This window comes from Anopheles darlingi, chromosome 2 (assembly GCF_943734745.1).
Source record: "Anopheles darlingi chromosome 2, idAnoDarlMG_H_01, whole genome shotgun sequence".
Lineage (NCBI taxonomy): Eukaryota > Metazoa > Arthropoda > Insecta > Diptera > Culicidae > Anopheles > Anopheles darlingi.
This window is the reverse complement of record NC_064874.1, coordinates 63,169,946-63,186,741: the sequence shown is the minus strand read 5'-3', so window position 1 is coordinate 63,186,741 and position 16,796 is coordinate 63,169,946. Positions and strand designations below refer to the sequence as shown.

Sequence of the window (16,796 nt, the reverse complement as noted above, 5' to 3'; positions counted from 1 at the left end):
GATAAAATGCATCAATCTTTTACGAAAAATCATCAAAAGCTGTGAAGTGGTCAGCAGTTGGTGCTTTCGAAATCAAAGACAAAAGTGGTTAGAGGGGTTTACAACCCTGAAAGTATGGTTACAACATTCGATAAATTATTAAAATCAAACCTTTATAAACTATAAATCTCTAAAAACTCCTAAGATGATCATGTTTGATCTTATACTCAAATTAAACAGTTTACATGCTTTTACATGATGATGATATGAAGTTGATATGATGATGAAAATGAAACCATCAACATGTTTCAGTTCCATTGCAAAAGGTGCATGACCAACGGTAACTCAATGAGGTCTCATTGCTATTCATAATGGAATATTAAAGTATCTTTCATAAGTTCCAACAGCAATCAATCGAGATCGACCGCACCTTGCCCTTGTTTAGTTACTGTTTTTTTTCGTTTTTATCTATGTTCAATTGTGCAGCCTCATCAAAAAAAGACTCCAAATTAAATCGTGCATATGGGTACCATCGACCTGTTTGATAAGTACCACCATCATCAACAGCCGTTGCAGCAGCCGCAGCAACAGCAGCAATAGCAGCAGCAACATCGTGTCTCGGTCTTTTTTTCTGTTTGACTAGCGTACGATCGCACACGCCGGATCACACACCGGAGCTCACAAGGCGATCGCGGGCTCATCCAGCATCCAGTCTGATTGGAGAGATCGTCGCGAATAGTCCTGTCCTGTGGCTAGTTTTGGCAGTGTGCATGGTTTGGTCCAAGTGGTGCCGTTACGTTACGAATAGTGCTACCAACCGGTTAATCTTGTGTCCGAGCCGGCTAGTTTCTACGGAACCAGTCCGAACATTGTTACCACCGTTGGGGAGATAAATTGCTGGTAAGTCTAGCCAGTTCGAGCCGGTTGGGGACACACTTTTGAGGCTCGTTGCATTTCCTATGAAGAGCCACAGAAAAGGTAAAGGTGATCGTTTCGCTGGGTTTGTCCGAAAAGTGTGTCAAGGATTACGCGTTCGTTAAACGCCATAAAATTAAGAACATTTTGCTATCCAATTGATGTTAGTTTTAATAAAATACTTTTTTTTGAAACCAGTCGCGGAAGGGTTCCTTTTGCACTGCTTCTGCAAGACGCGATATGCATGCAGTCACTTGGAGCTTGGAGGATGGAGATTGCATCGTACGTAACCCTTTTTTAGTGGAAAGGTCGTTGTATCTCGAAAACACGAGAAAACAGATGTGATCAAGACCTTTCCCAATAAACCGGAATTCAGTTTGTACGTCTGTTTTGTACGCCAGCATGTGGCGCCAACATGAGGCGCTCAGGGTTAGAGTCACCCTGAAAGGGTGCTTCCTTGGGCGTTTTTAACAAAACTGTTTACTCTCGAGAAACTGTGCCACGGTCGGTGAAAAGTGCTGCTAGAAACAAGCCAAGGTAGAAAGCGATCGTGGCATTGCGTGGAGGCCGACAGTGGAGGGTGGTGGAGGAGGGGTGTGGAGATGGTGTGGGGATGGTGATAAAAGCTAGATGATAACGTAGATTTATCTTTTCTCTGGTATTAATAAACCACCGAGCCTTGGGAACAATGATCTCCAGGTTGGGCTAATGTCATCCGTGGCACGCGTACATGATGTTTGCCCAACCGACGACGCGCTCTCTCTCTCGCTGTGTATCAAAACAACAGATTCGTACTTTTATTTTTTATTGCCGCGACAGATACCAGAGGGTACCGAGTAGGTGTGTGTTACTAACCAGATACGCTGGCAATGGCTGGCTGGCTGGCTAGCTGGCTGGGGTGCTGGGGGGCTTGGCAGGAAAGGACAATAAAATATGAGCCACCTTGCTGGTGGGCAAGGCTTCGGTACGTCTTTGATTATTCCGAGAAGATGCAGGTGACGCTTTCAGTCGGCAAACAAACCCCAATGTACGCACAGCTTCTTGACAGCGACGTGTTAAGCGTGACACTGACGATGGTGTATGCACAGATTGGCCGTCTGCTTGGATGGCGTTTGGTCAGTGTCCGTATCGATGGTCAAGCCGGATTTTTTGCGGAGATTCTTAGGACCTGACAGTCTGCGGAGTTCGATTATTTGAAGGTTCTGGTCTCAGACTAACGCCCGACGATAACCTTTATGGTAAACATGGCTCAAGGATGGCGATGCTGCGTAGATACCTAAAGATCAGAACCGGTTCGTGTTCAATTGATCATTTATCGATTATGTGCCAAATAGATCAACTTGAAGATTTGATCATTAAATATTAGCACTGTATTGCCAAGCAACACATTCGTACGTACAAGTCCAATGGTGCTGCCGCATTCCATTGATGGGATAGTGGATGTGTAAATGTACCATTTTAAAATTGTAAACTAGGTGTTTCATCATAAACCGTGAATCATTGAGCGATGGGTTATTCCATTTCGGTTTAGAAGCTCCTAACATATAACACCTTCAACTTTAATTTGTCTTTAGATTTTTAGAGACTTTAATTAGTTTATTTAGAAACTAAACTCATACCATAACCGCTTTTACATCATTCTTTGGTGTATTTACTTAATAGAAATTCTTATTTATTGTTCACTCCATAGGAAAATGACGAAAGATCAGGAAGCATGCACTGTGCCGGGCGAGGAAGTTGCCGAAAAACAGGTGGAAAATTCGTCTTCGGCTACAGTGAAGCTGACGAAGCGAGCCGCCATTACTCAGATCATTACGGCGGTAGTAGCCAACATAACGATCATCTCATCGGGTATGGGCATCGGTTTTCCGTCGATCGCGCTGATGGAGCTCACGAACTCCACTACCTCCGTTGTGCTGTCCGAATCCGACGCTAGCTGGTTCGGTAAGTGTCCTTGTTGCGCGAACGTTTGGACCAACCTTGTGCCTTGTGTTGGATTAACGAGTTTCTGTTTCTAATCATACAGCATCGATCACCTCCATTTTGTGCCCGGTCGGGGGTCTGCTGTCTGGATATATGTTGGATAAAATCGGCAGAAAGAAGTCGTTGTACTGCATCAATGTCATTTCGATCATCTCCTGGGTCATCATGTCATTGGCCAGCCGTACGGATGGAGCCTTGCTCTTCATTCAACTCATGGTGGCTCGAATCATTATCGGTAAGCAAGGATGGTTCTGGTTTTGCCGAATTTTTATGCTAACAAAACAGTCTAAACCTTGTATACGTATCTTTCAGGTGTTGCTATCGGACTCTCTAGCACTCCAGCGTCCATTTATGCGGCTGAAGTGGCACATCCGAGTCTCCGAGGTCGTCTGACTTTGCTGACCGCTTGCTTTACAGGCGTTGGCATGCTCATGGTATACTCACTAGGATACATGTTCAAGGTAAGCGTAAGGTAGTTAATCTTTGCGAACAATGAACCTTACTTAACACCAAACTGTTGATCTTGCAGGACGATTGGCGGTATGTTTGCACCATCTGTGGTGTCTTTACAGTGGTGGCTTTGCTGAGCGTGATCCCGTTGCCGGAATCACCGAGCTGGTTGGTTGGAAAGAAGCGCATGGCCGAGGCAGAGCGACATCTGAAGGTAGTGCGCGGGATCAAGGAGGACAACCATCCGGAAATCCGGGCGGAGCTGAAGGCACTCGAGGAGAGCGTGGCCCGGTTCCGTCAGGCGGACACGAAGAAAACCTCGAAAATAGTGCAGCTCAAGAAACCGGAGGTACACAAACCACTGATCATCATGTGCACCTTCTTCCTGTTCCAACAATTTTCCGGCATCTTCGTGATCATCGTGTACGCAGCGAGCTTCTCTGTCGAGGCCGGTGTCGCCATTGATCCATTCCTGAGTGCGGTGCTGGTTGGGTTTACGCGCGTTGTGACGACCATCCTGATGGCATTCATTTCCGATCGCTTCGGACGACGACCGCCGGCACTGTTTTCCGGGTTTGGAATGGCTTGTTGCATGTTCGGTCTTGCGGCTTGTAACATTTTACGGATCAGCGATACGGAGTACCACTGGTTACCGACGGCACTGCTCGTAGCGTTCATATTTACGGCCACCCTTGGCTTCCTTACGCTACCATTCTCCATGAATGCCGAGGTGTATCCTTCGAAGGTCCGTGGCTTTGCTTCCGGTCTCACCATCTTCTTCGGGTACACGATGTCCTTCATTATATTGAAGGTGTACCCAACGCTGGTCAGTAGCATAGGGAACGAGAATGTTTTCCTGTTCTTCGGTATGGTTTCACTGGCCGGCATTGGGTTCGTTTACTTCTTCCTGCCCGAAACGAAGGGACGCACGCTGCAGGACATCGAAGAGTACTTCCGGGGTGGAACCGTTTCTACCGCCGATCTGGTCAAGCAGGACACTAAAGCGTAGGATAGTATACAATTGCGTAGATTAGCTACTAGTCTGTGATAGATTGTGTGGGAAATTTATTGTTTTACTTATTTACAATGGCCAAGGAATGGCGCGTTTCGTGGCTGGCAAATATTGTTGAATAAAGAATCAGATTTGTACAAATATTTGGGTAATTTTTCCATGTTTTTCGGGGCGCTAGTTTATCCTGCAAGATAGTTTTGCATACTTCTATTGTTGAGTGCAATTAAACAGCGATTTCGGCTGCATATGAAAGATGATCGAGGTTTATTACAGGTTTGTTTTGAATAAATAATTCTAAACTAACAAAACTATCATTACAGATCGATCTAATTGATCTATTAATTAAAACTATCTGCTTGGCCTTCCTAAACGATTAAATTTAGGCTTACTGTTACTCACTAGCTTGCTTCCTTGCTTATCGAACGTTATCAGGTGGCCTTGTTGGGCTATTGCCTGTGGAAATCAAGTCTGCAAACATTGAGTCACCGAAAAATGTGACACCTTTGAGTTTCGAATACGCCAAGTGTTAATTCGGAACGACGGTCGATACCAGCTGCTCAACTTGATCGCAGAAACTCGTTGGTGGTCCGTTGAGCCCTCATAATGGCTCAAATTGGTGTTGATCGATGAAATCTATATTTCCATATGTACAACGCCAGCCGTGAGTCATTCATACACATTTCGCATAGATCGTGCGAAGAATTTTAGACTCAACCTGATAATTGTGATCCTGGTGAGTGGAAAATTTCGTTGAGGGTGTGTTGAAGGCACTAGAACAGCATAACGAAAAGGGTTGATACTAGGGGGATTTCTAAATCTGATCGATTTCATTACACATAATAGTATCTGTGGCGTTCATGTGGCGCATGCTTTAATTACCACGGCTATGTCAACATTCAGTGAAGCCTATTAAACGATGTATTTCTGCGATGAACGTACCGACTGAAGGCTAGGCGCTCGCTAATTGCCCAGACATGCTGACGAGCTTAAGGGTGTATGGCCGGCCATATCCGATACAGATATGGGATGAATCACTGGAATCTCCAGTATCGAGCGATGTCGGCGTGTCAAGGTATGGAGTGTTATTAATTCAGATGCGTATCTGTTGGTTCCACTTATTAATATCTGCGTAGGCAATGATTGCGCTAAACATTGTCAAGGGATTCTTGCTTTATTTGTTTATTCTACGTTTTCCTGCGATAAAATCATAGAAACCTCTTGCTGTGTCATGCTTCCCTGATTGTATGTTAAAGTTGGTTTGGCACTTATGCACCGTTTAAGGAAGTTATGAGTCATTTTACCTCTTTGTGTATTTAAAATAATCTAGATAAATAAATAGTATGCTTCAACGAGTTTGTTATACAATGATAGCCATGGTGGCATTATTTTGTGCGTTTTTCTGATAATGGCATAAGTTTTACTAAAATACAAAACTGTACTGAACAAATATTTTACTTAAGTAGAAGCGGAATATCATGGAATATGTTATCTAAAACTCTATCTACAATTTGGTGGAACTCATAATAAAGCGTTGATCGGCTACGAATGTTTCGTCGAAAAGGATATCCCAGTCTTTCACTTTTCTGTTGGTAACGTAGTAACCAAAGTCAGCATCGACAAAAATAGAAATATGCGTTAGCAACCATTGAGGCAACTTTAAATATGGAAATGGAGACATTTTGCTGCTCCAAAGATAGAGTCACGGCAGAGATGAGCTTTAAATTTGGTTCGTTTATAACTAAGAAGTAGGGAAAGTAAGTAATTATCCTGAAGTTTGACATATTAATTTGTTTGAAGTTTTTTAAACCACCTATAAAAAGGAGCTATACTAATAATGGGTTTCTCGCAAATGTATTAACAAGTACAGCACTATGCTAAGAGTTAATAGTGATAAAGCTATTTAATTTTATGTTGAAAAGCATTCTGTGACGCTTACAAGATTACTTAGTATTTAATTATTACTTAGCTACTTTACACTTATTTTAATCCTTAATTACTCATTGGAATATTGATTTGAATAAATATCAGGCTTTGTTGAATAAATTTTCACACTCGCAATTGAAATGGACAAACGATGCAACGTGCTTTGACCACCTTTATGGTTAATTCTCAATTTTATGGTAGTTGGAGTATAACTTGAAAGATGTATGTAGCGGGAAATAATAAATATTTTATGACTTTGAACAATCTGTTGCTTCGTTATGGCGCTCCTTTCACCCGTTAATAGTGTGGGAAATGTAGCTAAGAACGAAAGAATCGATTAGATGAAAATAGTTGGTCACACATTCAATCCATGCTTCCGGCGGAGCTTTCTCACCCACACAGAGGGTTGCCTAGTCCCTGGCAAGAATTCGAGGGGATAAAAAGTTATAAAAAGTTGCCCACATTGCAGCATGCTTTCGGTGGGCGCTTGCAATCAGTCTCTTGCTGCTGGAGCAGCAATTTTCTCCATAAATGCTCTTACGGTAATTTTGTCACATCCGGACTCTTTTCGAAGCTCGGGCACCGAAGTCATGGTCCCGGTGACCGCATATGTTCCAAATGGCTTGTAATTCAATGTGGTTAACCTTCGGTACTTACTGGCGTGGCTGGTGGTGTTGCAGGGCAGTGTGGTTGCTGGATCAGGTTCGACTTCGTCATCATCGTCGACAGTGTGGCTCCGTTGGCAGAAATAGCCATCCTAAGCATCTTTCGTTTCTCTTCGTCGGCCTCCAAAAGATCGACCGACGGTCCTTTCCCAGAATCGGTTCTAATTGCAAACTACTTTAAAGGTAAAAAGGTGGTTTTTGTTTCGAAAACTTCCAAAGATATGGCTTTGAGATGGATTGAACAACTGGGGTGTGAGGAGGAATGAAACGCTCTGCCCATTGAAGTAGATAGAAACGAGCGTTTCAAAAGAAGGTTTCTCCATTGCAGACTATTCTGACCGTACCGTTTTGATGTCTTTTGAGGTTATCGTTTATTATGTTGCGTTTCGTCTTATGCTTCCTTTCGATAAATTTCTCAGTTACTCTCCCGTCCAGAAAACTCATTTCAGTCTAAAAAAAGCTCCCAAAAATGAAAAGTTGACGAAGTAAACAAAAAGGTGTCTCTAGTGACGCCCCGAAATAAGTCCGTCACTGTCTAGACTCGTGATTTGTGGCTAGCCAAATCATGAATGAAGTTTTAAAAAGGTAGTCGCAAAGAAAAGCTCCACTTAAAGGTGGACTTTAATGATCTAAAATTATGCTGAACTTGTTTTTAGTGAGAGTTCGTGGACACGCAGTCGTTTGAAAGGTACTTCGCACTTCAAATAGACCGTACAGTAGTAAACATCGAATATTCAGTCATTAAACGTGCGAGTTCGTTGGTACGTTGAGTAGCTAGACGACAAATATTGCTGCTCAGGACGACAGAAACCATTAGTGCCATTCAAGCACATTGCACGTCCTTAAAGAACTGTTCGTTCTCTTTCATCGTAATCGCTTACATCCATTATGGCGCCCGTTGGTGCAGGCGGGGAGAGTTTGGCGCAAAATCCTCTTAGTCGGTACGACTCGGTTGATGGAAGCAGCACCACACATGTGTACACCGTTATACAGCCGACAGGCGGAGATAAGCGCTTCCGGTCGCTAGTGCTGCTGCTGTTACTGCTAGTGGAGGTTGGTGGAGTACCAGGAGAGTTCAGTAAGGGTGCTAAACGATTTACCGGAGCCACCGGTGCTACCGCTTGCCGATTGTGCACCGAACTGGAAGCGCATTGCTATCGCGCGATCTCCGACACGCTACGCGAAGCGGCCAAGTGCATTGTAATTGAAATTTAAAACCTCCTTATGAACCACGCGAAGACCCACCTAATGTACCGCCGTAATGTCGTCCGGCGCGTGCCCAGATGAATAGACCTTTTCTTTGCAATCTTCTCACTTTGTCACCACTTCTGGCTAGCTTGGCTAGCGGCACGTTTAGTTTGGTTTGCTTGGCTGGTTGCTTCCTCGCCAAAGAGTCCTTATACCGGCTTGGTGTGGGGTTGCAATGACGGTTTCCAGCGACGGCAGGAGTCGTTGTGGAGGCCGCCCCTTGGAACCTTTCATATGCTGCGTTTTTTCAAGAGCTTCACCCGAACGTGGCCTGTTGTGTCTCGTTTGAACAGATTTTATGAGATGTCTCGACCCTATCACCCTTCCAATGGTTAACTCACAATGCGCTGTTACACAGCGAACGCTCTGATTGCTTGCGGTATCAGCGAAATGGATAATCACTTCCGGTTTTCACCCCGATCCTTAACCTGGGCTCCAATCCCTGGGTTGCGCTTGAGGGTCGTGGCTCAGAGAGCAAACCTCTGATCGCCGGCAAGTGGTGGAAAAAGGTCTCCAAGGGTCGCGGGTTTGGGTTCAAGGATGCGTCTCGGTCTCGATACCGTCTCGATAAGCACTTGAGATGGTTTTGAACGAGCTGTAAACGGTTATGCATGTTGTGCTTTAGCCGAATTGAAATTAAATGAAAACTTGGCTTATGAGGGTGCATCGTTTTTTGTTGTTGTTAATAGCTTCTTGAAGCACCCTTTGCTGGAGTATTCAACATTGTTGGAGTATGCTTTAGTATCCCACGTAGCTCTTCTTCTGCATGCATCAGCAGCTTCATAATTTGCATCGCATCTACTTCATCTAATTTTTTTCAGAAAGTTAAAAAAGAATGTCTTCTGTTTCTGCTTTGAATTTGCTTTGAAGTTTTTAGTGCGATTGTAGCGATTACTCAAGGCGTGTCTGGTCATTATGTTGTGCTAAAAATGTATTATTCTGTTCAAGCAATACTTAGGTGAACAGAGGCTGACAAATTTCGTAGTTTAATCCTCTCTAGCTACAGTTCTGGATTCCAAACTTTCGCATTACAAATTTATGAACACGACAGCAAATAATAATTCACAATATGCATTGACTGTGGTGACAGGACAAAATAGGGTTTTGTCCAATGCAATCATACAAAAGGTGAAAGGGTGAAAATTAGCTTGCAGACGCACTTCCGGATGAAGCTTAGCTGATTAAAACAATAATAATCTGTTTCGTCTAGCACAAGTCTGGCAGCCCAATGCCAACGATCCCATGAAACGCTAGCTGATAACCTTGAGCAGAATTCTTACTTTTATCAGCTAAGGTTTGCGAAGAGAATGCTCGTAGCAATATGCGTAGCATAATGAATAATACGTATTTGTTTCAATCTTTTTGAATGATTGTGTAGCTGTGGCGAATGACCTATGGAATTAGGTGTTATAAAAACTAAATGTTATGAAAACCAACCATTATAAAAACCAAGAAAATCTGGAAACAGGTTATCGGATATTCTTAAGCTAGAAATATACAAATTGCTCGATGACTTACGTTTTTCTTGCAGATATAACTGCCTTTTATTCCACGGCTAAACAGCACAATCTGAACCACTTTGTTCTAGTGTTTTGATAATATGTTTTACATCTAATGATCATGACCGTTTTTATCTATACGAAGATCCCTTCCATTTACATGCTCCAGACTTATCTCGATAATAACCGAAAGGACATGCTCTACCAACATGGCCAATTTTCTGAAAATGGTATAAATTTATACAGTTTACAACCTATGAATACACTTTACTTCGAAACTATTGTTGTGCCCGTTTTGACTTACCCGTACTACTCGGACATTTACATTCGGGCCATGCTCTACAGCTGAGGGATCAATGTAATTAATTGGGTCTGCTGCCTCAAGCATTGATTTCTCGTTTCTCTGGTGCGTAGACGCAGAATCTGTTCCGTAAGTGCAAAGTGTCAGCAGCACAACGCACGCAATGACTGTTAATCCAGTGATGTGACCCATTGTAAATAAATGTTGCAACTGAGGCGGGTGTCGCATGAGCATCATATTTAATCCGCAAGTTTCGTGATGGTATGTGTACCATCTTTCGTTAACTGGTTTAATGCTCGCTTTTATTTTTTTATATTTTTTAGATTAAGAAGTACAACCGCTCTAGCTCTTCGAGATTTATAGCATTGTAGCAACATTTTGTTAATTTTATGTAAATATCTCTACCACTTTATAAAATATCTAATTTAACTCGTAAGGATGTCGTATGTATAAGTGTAGGTTGAAAAGAAAATGTGTTTATTATGAGAAAAAACATACCTTTAATAATAAATGATGATTAGCATGATAAAATAATTTACATATCAACATCAAAGGACTGTTCGATCGAATAAAGTACTTCGTGGTTGACATTAATAAGCCAGTAGGTACATTTTCAAACAGATAAATTTGATTTGATCCTTAACGTTATAATTAGTAAAAGTATCAAATGAAAATGAAGTAACAGACTTGGCCGATTATAACATGTTTCATCTACATTTTCAAGTTCAAATATGGTCATTTTGCGAATGTATTCGTGCTGCTGATAATCAAGCTTTAGTGGAAGTCAAATGTTTGTGCGAGAAGCGAAAACACGCCACCAAACGCTGGTTTTTACGGAGAGCCCATACGTAGCTCAAAAGAACAATAATTAATAGTATCCTAAAAATGACTTACGGTCTGGAACTTCAATAGAAATAAAACCTTTGGTATTACAATCATAAAATTTACCCCCCAAACCATTTTCCACCCAATTTGAAATAAAAAAATTCAAAAACAAATTTGTTTTAACCCTTGGGGCAGGGAGATAATGTGATGTTTGCAGCCTTCAATCTTCTAGCGTTCTGCACTCTTCTCACACTTGTACATTGAATTGTACAAATTACTCTACTATTGTTTCATGCTAAATTAATTCGGCTGAAAACTGACTAGATTTATTATCATACCGAGCATCAGCATCGATTTCCGAGCCGTCAAACAATCAAGGTTGAATGTTCGCTCTGATTTTTTGGTGTTTATGCTTGATTAACGAGCCCGGTCGATTGCCTAAAAAAATCTTGATTATCGCTTCATGTCGATTGGAAATTATGTAGTTCATCAATACTCAAACCTGCTAAAGTATGCTCAGCAGTACGAAAAAAGAACAAAACTTTTTTTTTAATTTATGGACTCACCTTTAAATATCAAGCAATTTTGTCGCTTTATTTTCAACGCTTCATGGAAATTTGCTTCATGGGAATTGTGCGTTAGTAATAAACAAAGAAATGTTAAAATGCTGTTGTTTTTAATATAGAAGTTGTACATTTAGATCAAAATTACCCACGCATGTTCTTGGAACTGTTTATATAACTCGAGCTTTCGTCAAGAAATTTCAGCCCAGTTCTTTCCGAATTCTGCGTATGTTGTTCATCAATTCAAGCTAATTTGAGTATGAGTGGGAGTAAACGGTCTATTAGCAAAAATAAAAATAAAATTAATCTGTAGGATGCTCAGTATTTTGTTACATTTATTTTAATAACATTGTTACTATATTATTGCCACATTGGCATTTTTTCGTGGTAGGTCCTTCACTTCATTGCTTTTGCACAGTTTGTAGTAAGGGCCTGGTTTGCGCTCAACATTCTAATACAACTAGAATAAATAAATAGTTAAATCCTTATATCACTCATCCTTGTACCGTCGTGCTTAGCCTTTTCTAAATATGACCGTTTAGTAGATCGTCCACCTTCGGTGTGTAGCTGTTACATTTCGGGAAATTGCTCGGTGGCTTCACCATCTGATCCGTATCGCCCACCTGCAGCACCAGCGCCATACCGACGGCCGTGTGCCACTCGAAGTGACAGTGCATCAGCCAGAAACCGGGATTATCGGCACGGAAGCGCACCCGTGCGTATCCGCGGCTCGGTATGGAAACCGTGTCCTTTCTCGGTGGCAACTGCGATGTATTTCGGGTCGTGAACCGCCGTTTTGCGAGCTCACGTGCGATCTCATACGTCACCGGTACTCGGCGATCCTGACCCAGCTCCATGACGTACATTTGATAACCGTGTAGATGGAAGGGATGATTGAGGTCATCGATCATGCCCGTGCGGTCCAGAATGTACAGCTCTACCAGATCGCCCAGCTCGATTTTCAATCGATGGATGCAGGTACACAGCTGTCGATCGGCACAACGCGCCGGACGAGTTCCGTTCGTGCAGAACATGCTCTCGTCGATCTCTTCCGGTTGCGTGAGCAACGGAAAGGGTGGATAAGCGAAGCTAAGGTCGTTGATCGCTCCCTGTAGCATCAGCTCATCGTGAATGTCTGTTTTGAGGGCGAGGGCAGTCTTTCGTTAGTGAAAAATCCAGAATGTCTAGAAATTCGGAGTTCAGGAAACTAATACTCACTCATAAAGTGTTCATAGGCATGCGTCTCGAACATGTGGTGAAAGCTGACCAAAAAGTTCGAAAATCCGAGCGTAAAGATGTGCTTCGGTTCACCATTAATGATTGACTCATCCGTATCGTATGCCTGGAAGTCTGTGATGCAGTAATCACCAAAGGCGGGCTGTCCGCAGGTCGCATTCGGATGGTTGGCAGTGCGAGCACCGGCGAACGGCTTATCGTACGGTGGAGGTTCCTCCTGTGGAAATGCCAGCTTCTCCTTTGGATCGTGCTTATAGCTCAGTACAGCGAACTGCTCCAGTTGCAGCTGTTCGCACGAACCCAAGGCTCGCAATCTTACCCAGTAGGTGTCTAAAGTGGATGGAGCACGTAAATGAAGTCCATGATATGTCGTTTCCAGTCTCAGTCAGCTGTGCTTCAAACCTACCTTTGACGCCATTTGCATGCACAACGAAGTCATACCGTTCACCGGAAGTAGTAACAAGTGTATCCACTTTGTGCGGCTGCAGATGAAACGAATCACTAGCAATGATCTCCATCGTGTGATCTTCGATCTGTAACTGCAATGGGCAGACGTGGCTGGCCGCGTTTATAAAACGGAATCGGAAGCGTTTACCACGCTGGACGTAGAACACCTCCAACGGTACGTTCGTGCGCGAACTATTCTCATTCTCCTTGAAGGTACCGCGACCGTTGATGAGCAGATTGACCGGCAGTATACCACCGGATGATGGTAGCCCGGGCATAAACATTTCTCCATCGACATGCATCCAATCGGAACCCACAATGACGTGCGAGGAACTGTCGTAATCGTACAGCGCTGAGTTGGGATCGGCACGCTTTGGCTCACGCACGATCAGTGCCCCGTAGTGACCATTGACCTTGTGGTGTCCCGAATGGGAGTGATAGAACTGGGTGCCCGGTTCCGTAGCTAGATACGCGTAGCGGAACGTATTACCGAACTGGATCGGACACTGCGTAATGAACGGGACGCCATCCATGTGCGGTGTGGCCCGCTGATGCAGACCGTGCCAGTGGATGGTGGCGGACGTTCCCGCCATAGCGTTCGTAATGTCGACCACGATCAGATCGTCCTTGCACACGCTGATCATAGGTCCAGGAATCTGCCGATTCAAACTCATGACTCCACGCTCCACACCATCGGCTGTGAGACAAGCAGGATGAAAACAATCCTGTGGACTTCCTTTGGAACACGCCCGGCATGCACTAGCGGGATAGAGCGGGGAAAGAGAAACAAAGAGTGATTAATAGGGCAGCACGAGAGGGATAAGCTCGCGTTTTATGGGCACTCAAGACTGCAACAACGCGCTATGCACGCTCGGTTAAGCAGGGTTAAACGCTAGAAGTGCGACTTCCGTTTACATTCCAATTTACGAGGTCCCTTTATCGACTCATACACTTCACGTCAGCACGTACTTCAACCTCCAAGTGCACGCAAATGATCGCTACTTGGTACGAATCTTGATGTGGAACTGCTTCCTACGACTGGCTCAAGTGCTTGTAGCTATCTGTTGATGTCATAGCTACACTAAAAGATTTAAAATGGAATCAACGGTCAGCTCACAAGACAGTGTAGTGCACCACGATTGACACACTTCAAATCCACTTGCACAGCGTTGTTACTTCAATCGTTGGCAAGCTGTCCTTACACCCGGGACAATGGAATCTCTCCTAATCTGTTGTGTTATCTGATCCGTTTCCACAGAAAATGTAATCCATCAAACGGTGATAACCGTTGGTCTGGTTAGGTATTAAAGAGAACCGCCTTATCACACTCGCTGATGGAAGAAAAGATACCAACGCAGATACCAATGACGGCGACGAGTCAACTAGTGAACATCTCTTTCTCGATCTCACTGCAGGATGATGCGACAGAAGAACACACGCTACGCACACAACCGGGCTAATCCTTTCATCAAACAGAAACTTACGGTCCCATCGCGTGATAGTGCTCCATGGTCCAGGAGAAGTAGCAGATGCGAGGCTGGGTATCATCGCAGACGCGCAGGCACTGTTCACCCGGAAACGACTTGATGTCGATCGTACCGTTCGTGCTGTCGATCAGCGAACGTAGCCATGTTTGGGCCGTTGTCACTGTCACGGTTTGGCACAGTATCGTCACTAGCAGCAGTAAACAGCATCGTATTCTCACGTCGAGGACCATTGTTAATGTTGTTCACTGTTGGATGGAGAGTCGGAAGCACCTAGTCCACCGGCTAGTCGTAGCCGTCGTCGCTAGTTCTCGCGAAAGCTGCTGTCCACAACTGACTGCTTGAGGGATGGTTGGTGTAATCATTTATAGGGCGACTTTTAGTACCAGCCAGCCGTTTGAAGAGGCAGTATACACAGGCAATGGCTTAACAGGATTTGTTGCTATTCGAGATAGTTTCTCTCTCACTCTCCAGGTTTGTAGACTTAACTGCACCAGATAGCTAGACAGAGTTCCACTGCATTCCTGTCCGGCCAAGCGGGAGCATTCGGGAAGAAACCGTCCAGATAAATTGAGCAAATAATGGGAGAATAGTTAAGGCCCAGCTGATGGACAGTGCACCGCCGGTACTGTAGCGTGATGCTGTGCCTTTAAACTGTTTCATTATTCCAAACGGTTTCCAAATGTAAGAATTTGATAGCCTTCGCTATATAGTATTAAGCTGCAAATCCTTTCCAACGTATATCCTATCCAATTCGTTAGCGACCTCATCACTGCCCACGGTTCGGTACGGTGCGGATACACGAGATTCTCTTTCGTGGAAGTTATTAGTGGAGCAGAATTACCGTATTATCGTTGGCATAAGTGCACGGGTACGGGTACCAGCACGAGCATGTCTAACAGGACAACCCTCGGTGCGCCGTGTTTGCTCGCCCAGCAGTAGCTTCCTGGAAGGCTTTCCGTTGGCAAACGATTTCTTCCTCTCACCGTTCGCCATGCAAATGCAGTGTTGTTGCAGGTGCAACGGGTGTACCCCGTAGCGGGTTCGAGACGGCGGCTCGAGCGCCGTGATGCTGTTTCCAAGCTTCCACGCCGCTGCGTTGCCGTGACGTCAACCGTTTTGTTTTTTGCTGTTTATCTTGTTATCACGCCACCAGGCACACGACCGTCAGCTCTTTGCCGCCAGCTCTTCTCCTTTTGTAAACAGACATTTACGCCGCGTCTTAAAAGTTCTGACTGGATTCACCAACAGTAGACGGTTTTGGTGGAGGTGTCGCAATAGCAATTAGCTTGAAGCTTATGCAAAGCTTTTGTCGCACTTTCTTTCCCAATTTACGGGACCGGTTTTGGGGTAGGGCAGCAATGGTCTATTGAGGCAATGCATCGTCCGCCGTAACGGTTGTAATGCGCTAGCAGTTGCCATTTGAACACTGTTTTCCCCCCTTTTCAGAATACTTACTGCTGTTGTGAGTAAAGTAAAGAAGAATATGTACAGAGAACAATCAGCAAGTGAACATTTTAAAAATTCTTAAGAACATGTAATGAGAGTACATCAGAAGCAAAACCATAATATCCACCAATGGTACGAGGAGCGTAATATAAGAAGATTCATTAAGTTTACCCTTTTGTCAGCAGAGACCAAAAATTAGTTCTTCTATTGCTGTCGATCGGCTCGTTATGTTTGATAAATGAATTTTTAGTAGGAAATAATCTAGTATTCCTCTTCAACGCGCAGTATTGCTTCTTTTCTCTATGACCTCTTGCATCCTACGATAACACTCCGTATCTCTTCGATAATAACTAGCTTTTATTGGTCTAAACTTTATTAAAGCCTCAACTATTCGACTGTCCTATGATAACTACCCGGATCTGGAATCTCCGTTTTTACGTGCTATGAAGTACAGACTAAGGCAGTTTACGGCAGTAGGCCATGTTTCGCGCTTCGGTTTTACTGTTTCCATTGCCGCCGGTTACTGAGCATTACCATGTTTGAACCGTTCCCCAGCGTACCAGCATTCGCATGTTCGACCACTCGTGTAATGGCCACCTCAGGTGAACGGTGAACTTACGCAACTACATGCACCAACAACCTGCAGTGACGAATTCTTCATCCACGCCGCCCCCCGGGGTACCACGGGCCACGGACACAGCATGGACAATCTAATAATAATACATTCAAACAGCGAAACGACCATAAAAAGCCGACCGACATCAGAGCGCGTTTGTGTGTCCACGTGTCACCCGTCTGGTGTCCTGGCGTGTGTGTA

At 44.0% G+C, this 16,796-nt stretch overlaps 2 protein-coding genes across 2 annotated transcripts; one reads left to right on the top strand and one right to left on the bottom strand.

Annotated features, from left to right (window-relative positions):
- Positions 1 to 705: 705 nt before the first annotated feature.
- Positions 706 to 4,482, top strand: LOC125951248 (facilitated trehalose transporter Tret1-like). The gene is made up of 5 exons (XM_049679946.1): positions 706 to 879; positions 2,585 to 2,838; positions 2,921 to 3,112; positions 3,190 to 3,338; positions 3,407 to 4,482. The coding sequence occupies exons 2-5, from the start codon at positions 2,589 to 2,591 to the stop codon at positions 4,334 to 4,336; spliced, it is 1,521 nt and encodes a 506-aa protein (XP_049535903.1). The 5' UTR covers positions 706 to 879; positions 2,585 to 2,588; the 3' UTR covers positions 4,337 to 4,482.
- Positions 4,483 to 11,681: 7,199 nt separating this feature from the next.
- Positions 11,682 to 14,855, bottom strand: LOC125951052 (uncharacterized). The gene is made up of 4 exons (XM_049679562.1): positions 14,531 to 14,855; positions 13,006 to 13,805; positions 12,582 to 12,929; positions 11,682 to 12,498 (listed from the first exon to the last, which is right to left on the bottom strand). Exons 1-4 carry the CDS (start codon positions 14,761 to 14,763, stop codon positions 11,888 to 11,890), a joined length of 1,992 nt encoding a protein of 663 aa, XP_049535519.1. The 5' UTR covers positions 14,764 to 14,855; the 3' UTR covers positions 11,682 to 11,887.
- Positions 14,856 to 16,796: the final 1,941 nt, after the last annotated feature.

Bases quoted from the DNA above. Each gene is read 5' to 3' on its own strand.
- LOC125951248 (XM_049679946.1), top strand. From the start codon at position 2,589: ATGACGAAAGATCAGGAAGCATGCACTGTGCCGGGCGAGGAAGTTGCC. The intron at 2,839-2,920 runs GTAAGTGTCCTT...CTAATCATACAG, and splicing joins ATCCGACGCTAGCTGGTTCG to CATCGATCACCTCCATTTTG. The intron at 3,113-3,189 runs GTAAGCAAGGAT...CGTATCTTTCAG, and splicing joins GGTGGCTCGAATCATTATCG to GTGTTGCTATCGGACTCTCT.
- LOC125951052 (XM_049679562.1), bottom strand. From the start codon at position 14,763: ATGGTCCTCGACGTGAGAATACGATGCTGTTTACTGCTGCTAGTGACG. The intron at 13,806-14,530 runs GTAAGTTTCTGT...CTATCCCGCTAG, and splicing joins CACTATCACGCGATGGGACC to TGCATGCCGGGCGTGTTCCA. The intron at 12,499-12,581 runs GTGAGTATTAGT...CCCTCAAAACAG, and splicing joins TGCCTATGAACACTTTATGA to ACATTCACGATGAGCTGATG.